This window comes from Bos taurus, chromosome 24 (genome assembly GCF_002263795.3).
Source record: "Bos taurus isolate L1 Dominette 01449 registration number 42190680 breed Hereford chromosome 24, ARS-UCD2.0, whole genome shotgun sequence".
Taxonomy (NCBI): domain Eukaryota; kingdom Metazoa; phylum Chordata; class Mammalia; order Artiodactyla; family Bovidae; genus Bos; species Bos taurus.
The window spans coordinates 47,572,009-47,586,622 of record NC_037351.1 but is presented as its reverse complement, the minus strand read 5'-3'; the positions used below and the strand labels follow the sequence as shown (position 1 = coordinate 47,586,622).

The following is a 14,614-nucleotide window of genomic DNA, read 5'->3' as shown; positions in this document are numbered from 1 at the left end:
TTGTCCTTCAGGAATTTACAATCTAAATGGCAAGACAAAACACACACATGAGAAGTTAAAAAACTACTCAAGACTAAACTAATAGATCAAGACATTAATCAAAACAAAGTCATGGTATGTAAATCTTTCTGACCATGAGAGAAAATTCATAGGTGAGTGATATCTTTTGGGCTGGAGTAACAAGGAAGAACTTAACAGATTTAGCAGAAAGGAGGAGGAATGTGAGTTCTAGTTTATGAAAAATCAATACATGGAGATTACACACACACACACACACACACACACACATATTCTTTAAAACTCAAACTACAAAAGAATTAATGATAAAAGTTTTCCACTCATGACTTCAAGGCTCTCCTTCTAGAAGCAAACACTGTTACCATTTTCCTTATGTGTCTTTCTGGAACATTTTACTACTTTTAAATAGATTTGATTTTTCAGTATCATGCAAAATAAAGTGTTAAACAAGGTGTCTATTCATATAAACATAAGATTTAAAATATAACATATAATTGGGGCCTACTGATAGATCTTGAGGTGCCCTAATGAATTTCTAAGTTGATTGCTGCCACGGCGATCCCTGCTCCATCTGCCTTCAGTTTCTATCTTGATCCACTTCGGCTCAGATGCATTTCTAGCTGAGTGGCAGAAGGCATGCTCCTTTCCTAAGCCTTTTGGGGACTGCATTGGTAGCCAGATTGCCCCTCCTCCCCTTTACTTGATCATACAAATCCTGGAAGGCTTCCTAAATGGAAGAGTTAGGGATTCAAAGTCTGACACTTTGGAGAGATGGTCTTAGACCTCAAGTATATTATCCATTGAATTAATGTGCCACTCAAAGTACCTACCTCTCACACTGGGAGCAGATTCTTCTGGAATTCCAGTCAGATCTGCTTCTGTTTGTCCTCACTCACAGGGACATCCAAGTGCACACCCTGGTCACATAGGAGAAAACACTTGTGTGACCCAGGTAGCTTTTTATGGGCTATTTCATTTAAAAACTGGTGGTCTGTTAGTAGGAAGAAGGACCACAAACCATAAACAGCCTTCCTACTTCTACATCAAATAGCCTTTGCCCTAGAACATCCTCCTTGGTGGTTCTGGGAAATGGAAAGGGAAGTCTTAAGAGGTGGAACAGCTCCACCAATTGGCTTCCTAGCTCTCCTTCACAAGCTGTTTTTAGAAAGAGGTGAGTAGAACTGCCTCTAAATTTACAAGAGGAGAGGCCACCCTGGAGGTAAACTTTTGAAGGTAAGATTTCTGTTGAGTGGGTTCATCGTGACCTATGTGCCTGCAGGCAACAGAAGAGAAGAAATGATAACGATTATTGGTTTTCTTCGAACTTCAAAACCATGTGCTATTCACTTTCATATTTACTACTTTCTTTAATCATCACACAACTATATTTATTTATTTAATTGAAGGCTAATTACAATATTGTAGTGGTTTGTGCCATACATTGACATGAATCAGCCATGGGTGTACATGTGTTCCCCATCCTGAACCCTCCTCCCACCTCCCTCACACAACTATAGTTAAGCAGCTATCATTGCAGGAGAATTTTACTTGCCAAAAAGGTCACTGATTTGAAGCACAGCTGCATTCAAAACTACAATTTGCCCAACTCCAGGGTTCATGCTCTTCATCACAAACTTTTGATGAGAAAAGTACTTCCATGTTCGAGGAGAGAGATAGTAGATATGGAGATTTTTTTTTAAAAGGATATTTGGAAAATCTGTAACACTCAGAGGATCTGAGTTGAATCTCTCTAGGTTCAACAGTAGGTATCCTCCTAAGAGAAGCCTTCATTTCTGAAAATAAAGAATGCATTTCAGAAAGCCTTTCTATTTGTAACGGTCATTTGGTACTTCCTGCTTGCTGATTTGTATTGCCAGTGCTGCTCTGCCTCGAGTCCTCTGTTAAATTCACGAAGCAGTGTACATGTGAGTGCCAGACAAGAACCAACAAAACCGTGTTACAAGTCTAGTCTAAGCCACCAACGACCTATGTGAGACCCGAATTTCTTCTCAACTTGAAGTTCTATGGTGTTCTCTGCCTAACATCGTGCATGCTTGATAATCGCTTGATGTGATTGGCTGGGTTCAAGATTTCAGGCAGAGGCCCTGGGTCTGCAAGGAAAAGGCGACCAAAGTTTCTAGCAGCTTAGAGGCTTTGTAGTGCAGACGTGCGAGGATGGGGTCTAAGAACAGTGCCTGAGAAGTGCAGACATGAAGAACCGAACAGATAACTCAGCAGTTGAGGGATATCTTGCCAGGCACTTGTGTTCTAGACTTCACAAGCAGCATTCAGAGCACGCATGATGAGCACCATTTTTTCACGAAGATAGGACCAAGTTCCCGTTCAAGAAAAATACCTGTGACCCCCCGCCCCGCCACCAGACCCTACAGCCCAAGCAAAGAGCTCGGCCCCGGGCTTATTTACATCTCGGACCCCGCCCCCGTTTACCACCACGAGGGCCGCGCCCACTCATTCGCACAAGGCGCCCCGCGCGTGGGTCCGGGACGCAGGCTTCGGCACACCCCTCTGCGGCCCCTTAGCTCGCCCACCGTCGGGGCCTCCCACCCCGAGGATAAGTACGCCTCCACTCCCGGCTTGACTACAGAGTAGGTGGGCCGGGCGGCGGCCTCCGACAGGCCCCACCCAGTGGTGCCGGCCAAAGACGGGGACGGAGGACCAGGGCCAAGATCAGGACGGAAGGGTGGTCGCCCTCACGGCAGGTTACGCGCCTCCCCTCCCCGCCCCCGACTCCCTTTCCCAGAGTTTCCCGTGCGAGCGCGCGAGAGACGAAGCCAACCGAAACCGCGGGCATCCCACCCCGCCTAAGTCCTCCGCCGCCCGCCCGGCCGCGCCTTGCCTCACGCTCTACGGGGGAGGCGGGACCAATCAGCGAGCGACGTCTCCCTTCCGATTCGAGGCCCCCGACGCGCGGCTCACACCCCGAGCACCCAGAGCGCTGATTGGCTGCGTGCGCCGCCGGTCCGGCCGGGAGGGCGGGGAGGCCGGAGGGAAAGGAGGTGGGGAGAGGTAGCGGCCCGCGCCTCTCAGAGCCCACAGCTCGCGCCCTGGCCCTAACACGGGCGCTCAGGCCTAACCCCTTCCCTTTCTTCGCTCCCAGGGTCTCCCGCGCGCGCCCCCAAGGCCGCGCGCTCGGCCAGCGTACCTCGCGCCCCTAACGGGCGTCCGGGGACACCAATCAGAGGGCGGCAGGGTGCCAGCCCCCCGGGGCTGCGCCGGCGAATCGGCGGGGCTCGCGGCCCGGGGTGGGAGGCGGGGCTACCGCGCGGCCGCGGCGGCGGCGGCGGCGGCGGAGGAGCAGCTCCCAGCCACCAGCCAGCGAGCGCCGAGCGAGCCGCCCGGAGGTGGGTGCGCCGCGCCGCTGTGGCCGGCGGCGGAGGGCGCAGGGCGGAAGCGGAGGTGGGGCCGGCGGGCGCGGCGGGGGAGGACGGCTCGGCCGTCGGGGGCCGCCCGGGTGGGGGCGAGGCGGGCGGGCGCGCGCCCGAGGGGAGGAGGGGCGGCGGGGGCGGCGGCGGGACGCGCGTCCCCACCCCGTCCTCCCCGCGGGCGGCGGCCGGGCCCGCGCCGCCCCCCTCTCCCGTCCCCTCCCCGCGCGCCGGGCCGCCGGCCGGGCTCCGGCTGGGGGGGCGGGGCGGCCGCCAGAGTGTTTTCAGTTCCGCCTCCAGTCGGCCCATTCCCCTCTCCCCTCCCGGCCCCTCCATCCCCTTCGGAAGAGGAAGGAACAAAGGTCCCGGACCCCCCCGGGCTCTTGACGGGGCGGGACCCGGAGCCTCGGTCCAGGTAACGCCGCGGCGCCCGGCGGGGCCTCGGGGCCGGGGTGTGTCTCTGTGGGGCTCGGGGTCGGTGAGGCGGACCGGCCGCGTCACCTGGCCCGGCCGGGGGGGCCGGGGGGCCGGGGTGTGGCGAGGCGCCGGGCCGCTCGCGGGTTGCGGGAGCGCGGGCGGGGCGGCCGGGGGGACGGGGTCGGCGCTGGAGCCACTCGCCCGCCCGCCCGCGCGCGCGGCCCGGGGCGGGGGCCGGCTGTGTGGCCCGGCCCGTCCCCTCCTCCTCCGTGGCGGTCACCCTCGGTAGTTTGTGGTGGTGATTTTCAAATCCCGCAGGGACGGAGCTCTGGTTTCGGGGACTTGTTGGGAAGCCCGAGTTAGGAGCATGCGAGACTTTGCTTCCACTTTTTTCCCCCCCTCCTCTGGTGCTGTAACCTTTGTTAACCATTCTGGTCTCGGGGTTCAGAATCGCGAGCGTGTGCTCTCACACAAACACGCACACGGCTGGTACTCCGTCCACATAACTTGTCTACTAGCTTGTGAAAGTTGCTCTTGTGAGTGGAGCCTATTAGTTTTTTTTTTTTTTAATCACACGCCTTTAGAGAGCACGCTAATTGATTTCACGTATTTCAAACTTGGTTTTCAAATCCTGCCTCTTTAATTGTTTTCTTCTCTCCTGGGGAATACTGCCCTTGGATTGAGTACTTTTGTCTTCTACTTACTTAATCCTTTCGTAGTTAATGGTTTCCTTTTGATCCTGAACAAAAGAAAAAACAGTAGTTAGGTTGGTTTTGTTATTCCTTCCTCTTGACCCTTGAAAAAGCTAAATACTGCCGGTTTGTTGTCAACTAACCCTTTATTTAAAAAGAAACATTTCCAGGTAAAACGAAAATGAGGTAGCATTTTTCCATCAGTCTTGTCATGTTTGTTACAGTTTGGGGTATCCTAAATTGTGGTGTTTTAAACTTTTAACACGACACAGCTGAATTTGTTGTGAATAAATAAGTGATCTCGCGAACTTGCTTGGAGTAATTGCATCTTTTCAAAGATTCCATCTTTTCTTTTGATTTCATATGAATTGAACCTTCACCACTGATTGTTAAGGATGCTTTCCTTGAGACTAATAGATAATACACTTTCTATTATTTTGATAATAAGTTGTTTTAGTTTTGATCCCTTAAAAAAGTTAGGGTTAGGGAATGTGTAAGGTAAATAGTTAAATTTGGTAAGTTGTGAACAAGTAAATGAAGCAAATATTCACAGAGATGAAAGAAATAATGTAAAATGGTCTTCATAAATGTGTCATAGTTTGAAAATGTTTTTTTCATTTGCCTTAAAAAAAATACCATACAGGATATTGATAGAATTTTCTCCACCAGAAGTTCATTTAGCAAACATTTATATCAAAGTCAGAGACCAACACTGATTTTATTTTTAAAGTTTCTTAAGTTTTTTTCCTGCTGTAAAATTAGTTGTTGTAGTAAATAAGAATAGTTCAAATCTATTGGCATTTCTAAGATGAGTGCCCACTTAAACCCTTAATGTTAAAGTTGAGTTTGAAGTAGTTCATTGGTCTATTTTAATTAATGTAAGGTGTTTGGAAACATCCATTCTGGGTTTTTTTTAGTATGAAATTGCTGTTAGAACTTGGTTTTTATACTTTGTAGCTATACCTTCTAAAGTGATTTCACATTGTAAATGTTCAGCAAAGTTTGGCTTTTTAAAGTCATAAATGGTCGAACCTCTACACACACATCTGTAAGGTTCATGAAATAATAGTTTGCAAGAAACTGTGCAGAGTAATTTCCTGTTGTTTGTGGCTTGTCAGGCTTGGTATGTGCTTTAACTCTTATGTAGGAATTTGGGGATAGTTTTGTATATTTCAGCAGAAATTCTCTTTAGTAAGAACAAAGGTTGTTTCTACTTCAAGATGGCAAAAGGTCTCCTTTTCATTTTCATACTGTAAATACCTCAAACGTGTTGCTGACATCTTGTTACTTCACGCTGAGGGAAAATCTGAGTGACAGAATAGTTCAGCTGCATAACCTGCTGATCAAAGATCTATTGAATAGTTATTTTGCAGATATTTTCAACTTTGGCTTTTATAAAAAGTCCAAAAGCACTCCTTATTCTTGTTTGGTTTTGTACTTTAGGACTTCTGAGGCCTCCTTTCTTGTAGCAGCTTTTTTATACAGGTGTTTCTGTAATGCATATAAAATCTGTATTTAGTGCAGTCTGGCAGATGGAGCCTTATTCATATTCTTGGGACAAGAGTCATTTTTAGAGGCTGGAGAGGGGCATGTCTTTTGATGGGAGTAGAGGAGCCGTTTTTATCTGTAGATGTTTTCCACTAAGATGTTTTCCAGTAAGTATCACAAAGGTATGTCAGAAAATGTGAAACAAAAAGATTTCAAAACCAGTCCAGGAAGGATATGCATTTATTTAACACGTAACTTGTATTTATTGAACAGATAACATTTACTCATTTATTAAACAGTAAAATGATGTGTTGCTGTGTGTCAAGCCTTGAACTAGGCAATAAAGTAACAGGGAACAAGTATACCCTGTTTCTTAATGGAATTCGAAAAGTGGGAAGTCTTCATGTCTCCTTGCCCTGTTCTCCAGTGTTTAGAAAATCATGTTCATGTATTGATACAAATTAAGGGAGATTGTAATACAGGACTGAGCCACTTCCTGAAGTATGCTTGCACCGCTTTCTTTTGAGCATAGAGCACAGCACTGGGGAAGGGGTCACATGTTCACTCTCATCGTCTCTGGGAACAGCTCATGTATTTTTTTTGGAAAGAGGGAACTTGTCACCAGTTTTGCACAGTCTCTACAAATTGAAGGTATGACCAGTCTTTCAGACATGAGTATTTGTTGCTGAGCAGGTGAACACTTGAAGAGCTAGCCTCATTTGGCCTTGGTTTGATTTTCCACTGCCATTTATATCTTCTCTGATAGCACAGTTGGTAAAGAATCCGCCTACGATGCTGGAGACCTTGGTTTGATTCCTGGGTCGGGAACATCTCCTGGAGAAGGAAAGGCTTCCCACTCCAGCGTTCTGACCTGGAGAATTCCATGTGGGGTTGCAAAGAGTCGGACACAACTGAGCGACTTTTGCTTCACTTGATAGAAAATGGTTAGGGAAAGAAAGCAAACCTGAACTGGTCAGGTTCCAATGAAAGAACCAGAAATAAAGTATAAGAACAGTTACCCAACCAAGACTAAGGATTGGGCTGTAATCTTGTGTAGTGGAAAGGCCCTGGGTGTTGGAGTCAGAGAGACCAAGGCTTACAGTCAGTTTCTCAGTTTTTTGGACAAATTACTTTTAACTCCTGGGATTTGGTTTTCTGACTGAAAATGGAGCTGATAGCACCTACTTCTTAAGGTTATTAGAAAGAGTAAATGATTGTGATGAGGGTATGAAGGTATCTAAAACAGTGGCTGAGAAGACATAAGGGTCTTCTCAGGTATCTCTTTTGTTCTCTTCTGGTTGTAGTTTTCACTTGTTTTCTTTCTAATTCAGACAACTCTCCTACCCTCTTCTCCTTGACCTATGATAACATACATATGAGAAACACACTAAGCAGAAAGGCCAAGGGTAGCCAGATTGCCCCGAGTCCATAGCTTATAGCCCTAGTCACGGGAGCGTTATCGCTGCCCTTAATTAGATCCCGTTGGCATTTATTTCGTATGTTTCTAACAAGCAAAGTTATCTTACTTCTAACCCACAGAAGATTAGAGACAAATAGATTGTGGGTAATGTGGGAGGTTGAGGCCAGGCTAATGGGGAGTGGACTAGGAGGATGGGGAACTGTTAGCCTACTGTCCATTGTAAGATAAAACAGATAGCAGCTTGGTGAGGATAATGGAGATAATCTGCAAGACACAGAAACAAATACTCAGAGCCTAACTAGCATGTCTGGAACCATTCAGTGCAGGACCAGACCTGAAAGCATAGTAATGAATGTTCATCAATTAGCTTAAATCATATTTGGGAAAATCTATTTAAAGAGCGTGGTAATCGACATAATATACTTTAGATCGTCATTCAGGATGATTAACACATGTTCTTAAAGGAGTAGAACGTGATTCTAATGATTTATTTCATGAAAGATCCACAGTACCTACCGTGACCAAGCTGCTTTTCTTTAGTTTTGCCTTTCTGGGGGCCTTGATTCCAGACTGAAAAATCTTTCCTGCTAGGCCAGTAGTAAAGAAAGGTGATGTGAATGGTATAGCACCCATACCTGTTCTTCAGAGGAAGTCATTCTGTTTGTCAATCTGCAGGGATGTCATGTACAATTGTTCACTTGGGTTTTAAGATAAAGTAAGTATGCTAGTGATTTCTAGAACCAGTGTGGACAGTTGGCTGGTCTGTCTATTGAGGATTTCATGCCTCTTATAAGTGACTTCTGTTCAATATTAGCCTTGATAACTTTTTTGGATCTTCCTCTTTCCTATCTCCAGGTTGTACTTTCTAAACCATCTACTCCATCAAATATTAATATTAATTGGTGACCTTGTAATTATAGCCTTAGCTATTTGGGAAAAAAAAAGGGGACTTTAAAAAAAACTAGTGGTACAAAAGTAATCCAGCCCTTTTTGTTTAAAAATGCAGTTTGAGGCTTATTGCTTATCTCTGATTTAATTTTGATCATTTCTCCAGATTGGTATAATTGTGATCTGTTCAATTAGGACATACTTCAATACTGATTATAGGTACGCATCTCAAGGATAGCTCTGAGTTTCAATTTCAGTAGTTTCATGTAGAAAGAATGTAATTTTGCCAAGTCAGATGGGTTTGGACCCTGCCTCTGGTTTGGCTAGTTAGCCAGAAATATTAAGGTAGTTAAGGTGATTGTCACTAACACACTTGCCATACATTCTAGAGTGTACGGGTTTCTTTTGGATAATAAGTGAGCCACACTGATAGAGAACAGATACCTGGTCATTTAGATCTGTCTTTAGGTTTGTGCTTTTAAGAAAACAAATCCTAAAGTGATTCATTCTCATTAAAATTTTACTATGAAATTGTCACTAACTCTTCCAGATAGTTCTGTAATTTTTCAAAATCTTGGGATCACTTTGGAACAATGGAATGTGAGTGCAGACTTTAGTTTTGATCTGTTCAGTACCCATGTCCAGTTTGCATCTGAAAACCTGCATTTCCTTAAACAGTCTGTAGTGCCCTTTCCCACCACCTCTCTTCTCTTGGAGGGGGTAGGCCTAGCTTCAGGTTTAAAGTATTCAGCTAGTAAGGAAGAATAACTGCGAGGAGCCACTGCAAGTTCATCAAATTTATTACCTTGAGTCTTTGAATTCAGAAACTCCATGTGAGGACGTAGTGTAGTAAATCTGTGATCTTGTAGTTTGCCTGTTTAAGATAAAGTACATTTGCATATGTTACTTCAGCTTTTTCCAAAAATTCTATAAAGAGATAATGGTTACGGATTTGTAAATATTAAAAGAAGTGCTCCGTTTTAATCACACCCTTCATTACAAAATGTGGGGTGGTGAATCTGGTGTTCAAAGTTCACAGAATAAACTCCTGATAAATGGTACAGTGGAAGCTGAGCACATGGGCTTTCTCCCTTGATTTGAATGAACTATGGAAACTTTTTTGTTGACTAGAGTTGCTCTATCTATGGCAATGAATGCAAATCTTCCTTGTTTAGACCATGTTTTACTTTATAGACAGGTGGTTAGGCTGTAGTTCAGGTAAGCTGGCCAGTTAAACTTTTTGTGTAATGTTTTAAGTATCAGGAGGGTCCTGCTTTGGCCTGAGGGTTGTGCCTTGGTCATTTTTGCTCTAAACCACTTTTTAAACCTCACATGGACCTATGTACACTCAGCAGCAACCAGAAGGAAGGCTCCTGCCAGCAACAGCAACATTATGCAGAATCTCAGAATGTGAGCCAAGTGGCAGTTACTGAAGTCCTGCCTGTGCAGTTTCCCTGTCATTCTTTTACCCCCAGGCAGGCTTTGAAGCTCTAGAGGAATAATAGATTGTAGAGAAGGATCTTTGGTGTAGACCCACACCATTCAACATAGTATACACCAGCTGCTGCTGCTGCTAAGTCTCTTCAGTCGTGTCCCACTCTGTGCGACCCCATAGACGGCAGCTACATGTGACTATTTAGCACTTGAAGTATGGCTACTGTAACAGGAAATGAATATTGAATTTAATTTTAGTTAATTTTAAAGAAAGTTCTGTTGGGCATCCTCTAGTTTTTGTTTTAGTTGGACTTTTACACTCTGAGGACTTGCACCCTGTTGATGTGGGCGTAAGTTGTTGCTTCAGCAGAAGGTCAATACAGACTCTGGGAATTTGAAGAGAAGTTGGAGTACTGAATATTTATGCTGATTTGAGTCTGGGCTTGTGTAGTCTCAATAATTGCATCCTTTTTTACAATCTGGGGATGATAAACGAGTATGTAATTTTATGTTTATAAGCTGAATATAGGCCTATGGATTCCACACAACTCATTAAAAGTGAAAGGAAAGTAGCTGAACTGAGGAACAGATAGACTCTGCTCAGCAGTCCTCCGTTAATGTGGATTTTCTCTCAACTAGTGACCTGCTTTTTAGGGTTAAATTCAAGCTCTGACATTACGTTTTAACACTCCGTAAAACTGAACACATGGATGTTTCTCTTTGCTTTTATTTAAAAGGCACATTACCTTTTAAAAGGCTTTCCATGGGGCCAACTTGGGTTTCCAGTTGGCAGTGCCTTTCCTTACTAGTGTACAACTTTGGGAATAAGACAGTTACAGTGAGAATTGAGAAATGGTTTTTTAAACTGGCGTTTATGTGTGTGTGTGTTCATTAATGCTTTCTATTGTCCTGGTTTCTTTGACTAAAACAGTTGTAAAAATCCAGGTCATTAATACATCTTGCTTTTTTCCCTATCCTGTGTGATACATGTTTGAATGTGGATTGCCAAAAATCTCATAGTGATTTTTTATTATTTCAGCAGGAACTTAGGTGTTCTTTTTGAGGCAGCACCATCACATTTCACGTATTTTATGTTGAAATGTCTAACTTGATTTTCTTTTGAAATAAATATATAGATATTTGGGGGATATTTCATATTTGCAATTTGAAGATGTTTGACATCCACGGTTACTTTCAGCACCGAATGACTTTCTTTGTTCGACACTTGAATTTCGTGGTTTTTTTGTCAGCCATTTCCATATCGCCTTCCTGCTGTCCTTAAAAAAGTCATCACTGAATTCTGAACTGCCCAGTTTAGCAGTCTTCATCCATTATCATACTGCTTCAGTGTTTGCCATCATTGACTGTATACTCCCTTTATCTAGATTTCTTAAAATCATACAAAGAGACACAGATTAGGCCCTTTCCTTTTCCTTCAAATATTGAATAAAATGCACAACTTTTTTTATCAGCTATATATATATAGCTGATCTAGAGAGGGAAGCAAAGGAGAAAAAAGTCTCCAGGTATCAGAAGCTTAGAAAATCAGTTAGTGTCAAGGAAAAGCCTTGGGGAATTTATTAGATAAATAATCCAGTAGCTTGGGCTGGGGTTCTATGGCCATTTGGGAAAAGGAGATAAAATTCTGGAAACTGTATACTAAAATGCACACATATATATATACATCTGTTCCAATAACATTGAAACTTCTATGGACTCTGAGAAAAACAAGCTTCAAGCTTCTCTATGGAAAAACTAGAAAAACACTAGTCTTTGTAGATGGGCTTAAGTATCCCATGAATGCCAAGCATGGTAAATAAAAAGCAGACACTAGTTATAGATGTAGAATACTGGGTTTTGGGGGGTTTTTATGAATAGTGGGCTTTTTAAGTAGGTAATACATTATTGTATTCAAACTTGAAATTCAGAAGATACACACTGAAAAGTCTCTTGCTACGCCTTACTCAGTTGCCTTTCTAAAGGCAAGTAGCATTATGAGGTTTTCTTGTGTTGTTCTGAAAGTGTTACGCATATATGAGCAACTTTGTCTATGCATTACCTTTTAGTACAAAAAATGGTCTTGTATTTTGCTTAATAATGCATCCTGTAGGTTATTCCTTGTCAGAATGTAATAAGTACTTTTTAGCTTTCTTTTGGTTGCACAGTATTTTTTTGTATGTGTGTCTATAATATATTTCATCAGTCCTCTGTTGATGGACGTTTATTTCCAGTCTTGTGTTAAAAATAGTGCTGCAACAAATAACTGTTTCTGCATCATTATATACATCCATAGAAGAGATTTCTAGAAGTAGGTCAGAGGATATCTACATTTATAGTATATTTTAGGAAATGTATTTTATTCATTTTTTGAATAATAAGAGCACATGATGCCAGATTCAAAAGGAACAAAATAGTAAGTGATGAAAAGTAACTCTCCCTCAGATCTCTTACCTCCTACTATCCAGTTCTGTATCTTTCTAGAGCTGCTGTGTTCAGTAGATAGCCACGAGCTGTGTGTGGCACTTGAACACCTGAAATGTTGCTAGTCCAAACTGAGATGGGCTGCATGTATAAAACACACTGGATTTATAATACTTCAGTAAAAAAAAAAAAAAATTACTGTAAATAAAGTATTTTCATCTTTAATACTGATTACACACTGAGATAATATTTTAGATGCTTGTGTGTATGGTGAGTCATGTCCAACCGTTTGTGATCCCGTGGATTGCAGCCCGCCTGGCCCCTCTGTCCATGGAATTCTCCAGGCAAGCTTATTGGAGTGGGTTGCCATTTCCTACTATAAGGAATCTTCCCAACCCAGGGATCGAACCCTTATCTCTATGTTTCCGGCATGGGCAGGCGGGTTCTTTACCACTGAACCACCTGGGAAAACCCTTTTTAGATATGGTAGGATAAATTAGTACATGCTGCAGTCCATGGGGTCGCAAAGAGTCGGACACGACTGAGTGACTAGACTGAACTGATTGCATTATTAAAATGATTCAGTTCAGTTCAGTCACTCAGTTGAGTCCGACTGTTGGCGGATGACTTTTAACTATGATTACTTTCAACTATTTTTACTTTAAAAAAAAAATGTAGCTGATAGAAGGTTTACAAATACATATGTGGTTTGCATGCTATTTTTGTTGAGCGGCACTGGGTCTAAAATTCCATATGTATATAAACATGTCTGAACGTATGATATGAGAGTTCCTCTTAACCGGCAGGTTTTTTTCCTTTGCATTCTAATCTATAGGATCAGAAATCTGGATGTTAGTTAAAAGAGACCCGGTGGTTATTTATTGTCACATTCATTCTCAACATTTAGTGGGTCTCATCAGTGGCAGTCATGCTTCCATTGACTTTTACAATGTCTGTCCACTTTGGAGAGAAGCCTGGTATCATTCTTGCTGCATGTTGTTTGAACCCGTTCCACTCTGCACTGCTTGCCGACGCTGGGATGCAGCAGTTGTCCTGGGATCCCCCTCCGCTCTCATGGGGTTCCTTAGCCTTTCTCCTTTGCTAGATTTCTTATTCTTTTGCTCTCCCTTCTTTCTATAAAACGTATCCTTCCCTTCAGGACTTTCCTTGAGAGAGAATGTATGTGGAAAATATTTGGAGATATTGTATGTCTGAAAATACCCTTATTCAATCCTGGGTGGCTAATAGAATTCTTGGTTGAAAATAATTGTGTTTCAGAATTACGAGAGCATTGCTCTGTTGGCTTCACTTAGTTTACTGTTCCGAAAATCAAATCCATTCTGATTCTTTTCTATATGACCTTTTAAAAAATTTATATCTGGGAACTTTTGGCTCTTCGTTTGTGTTCTCAGCATTCAGAAGTTTTACAGCCACCAGCCTTTATGTGGGCATGTTTGATCCATTGGCCTGGGGTCTTGATGGACCTTTTCAATCAGGAAGCTCCCATCTTTCAGTTCAGGAGATATTTCTTGATTTCTTTGATAATTCCCCCTCCTTCCATTGTCATCTCTGATGTTTGAACATTGGGCAGTCCAAGAGCTCTTCTTTTACTGTTTGAATGGTTCCCTTTGTAAAGCTTGTTTCCTCTGTAAAACATGCGCTCTTGGTCAGGGTTGCTATAGTCTCTTGTTTCTCTGAGTGTAGTGATGATTTTGACAGTGTTTTCTTTCTCTATATAAACTTCTTAAAGCTGCGTTTTTCTGTTTTTGCTTCATTTTTCCTCAAATAATCCAAGTAATCCTTAATTAAGAAAGTAGGGGTCTGAAAAGCTGATTGGAAACTATGCATTTGGGTGAGGCATGTCTCCTTTCAGTTTCATTGAAGAATAATCTGAGTGGACTGTTTGTAGGTAAAGTCTTGATTTCAATGTCTGTATATTTTTCCTCCTAGGTTGGTTAGGTACCCCAGAGAGGAGTCGTGTTCTGACGAAATGGGTAAAGGTCTGGCTTCTAGTATTTTTGGGAACCAGAACTCAGTGAAGGAAAGGGCTGGGGAGTGTCTGCATTTAGCATGCCTTGTGTTCATTTACTCCATCTCTTCTAACAGGACCCAGACCGTTCCCCAGTCCAGGTAGACTGATTTCTTCTCTGCCAAGAATAAAGGTTTAGTCTTCTGCAGAGGGAAAGGGGCAGTTAGTTACCCAGCGGGGGAGCGGATCTAAGTAGGTGGTAATTGCTTCTCAGATATCCTCACTCAATCCTGTCTCTTTTATCTCCTTCCCCCTCACGGTCCTCAGCTCCTGCTATGCCTGGTAGTGTCCACAACTTAACCTTTTGAGAATTCTGCTGTGTAAATAGAATGGTTCTCCACAGGTAGCTTAGAGTTAGTAGTAATTTTTGAAATCTGTTCACAGTTATTACTCGTCCATTCATTTTCCAGTTACAAAATTTTGC

The 14,614-nt window shown here is 43.3% G+C and overlaps 2 protein-coding genes across 5 annotated transcripts in view; one reads left to right on the top strand and one right to left on the bottom strand.

Moving 5' to 3' along the window:
* Positions 1-942: 942 nt before the first annotated feature.
* LOC101904605 (collagen alpha-1(I) chain) lies at positions 943-4,093 on the bottom strand. The gene is made up of 2 exons (XM_059881076.1): positions 3,182-4,093; positions 943-1,811 (listed from the first exon to the last, which is right to left on the bottom strand). Exons 1-2 carry the CDS (start codon positions 3,735-3,737, stop codon positions 1,579-1,581), a joined length of 789 nt encoding a protein of 262 aa, XP_059737059.1. The 5' UTR covers positions 3,738-4,093; the 3' UTR covers positions 943-1,578.
* The window catches only part of SMAD2 (SMAD family member 2), a 90,542-nt gene continuing 79,211 nt past the window's right edge, over positions 3,284-14,614 (top strand). For 2 of the 4 annotated variants that reach the window (XM_024984267.2, XM_024984265.2), the window contains exon 1: positions 3,284-3,380. The gene's annotated coding sequence lies outside the window, so the exon portion shown is untranslated. Of the gene's footprint in view, positions 3,436-3,726; positions 3,817-14,614 lie in introns of those variants that run through there. The other 2 variants (XM_059880811.1, XM_024984264.2) reach the window with 2 other exon arrangements.

Excerpts from the sequence above, each read along its gene's own strand:
- LOC101904605 (XM_059881076.1), bottom strand. The coding sequence starts at position 3,737 with ATGGAGGGGCCGGGAGGGGAGAGGGGAATGGGCCGACTGGAGGCGGAA. Across the intron at positions 1,812-3,181 it reads ACGCCCGTTAGGGGCGCGAG|AAATGAAGGCTTCTCTTAGG; the intron begins GTACGCTGGCCG and ends CTTTATTTTCAG.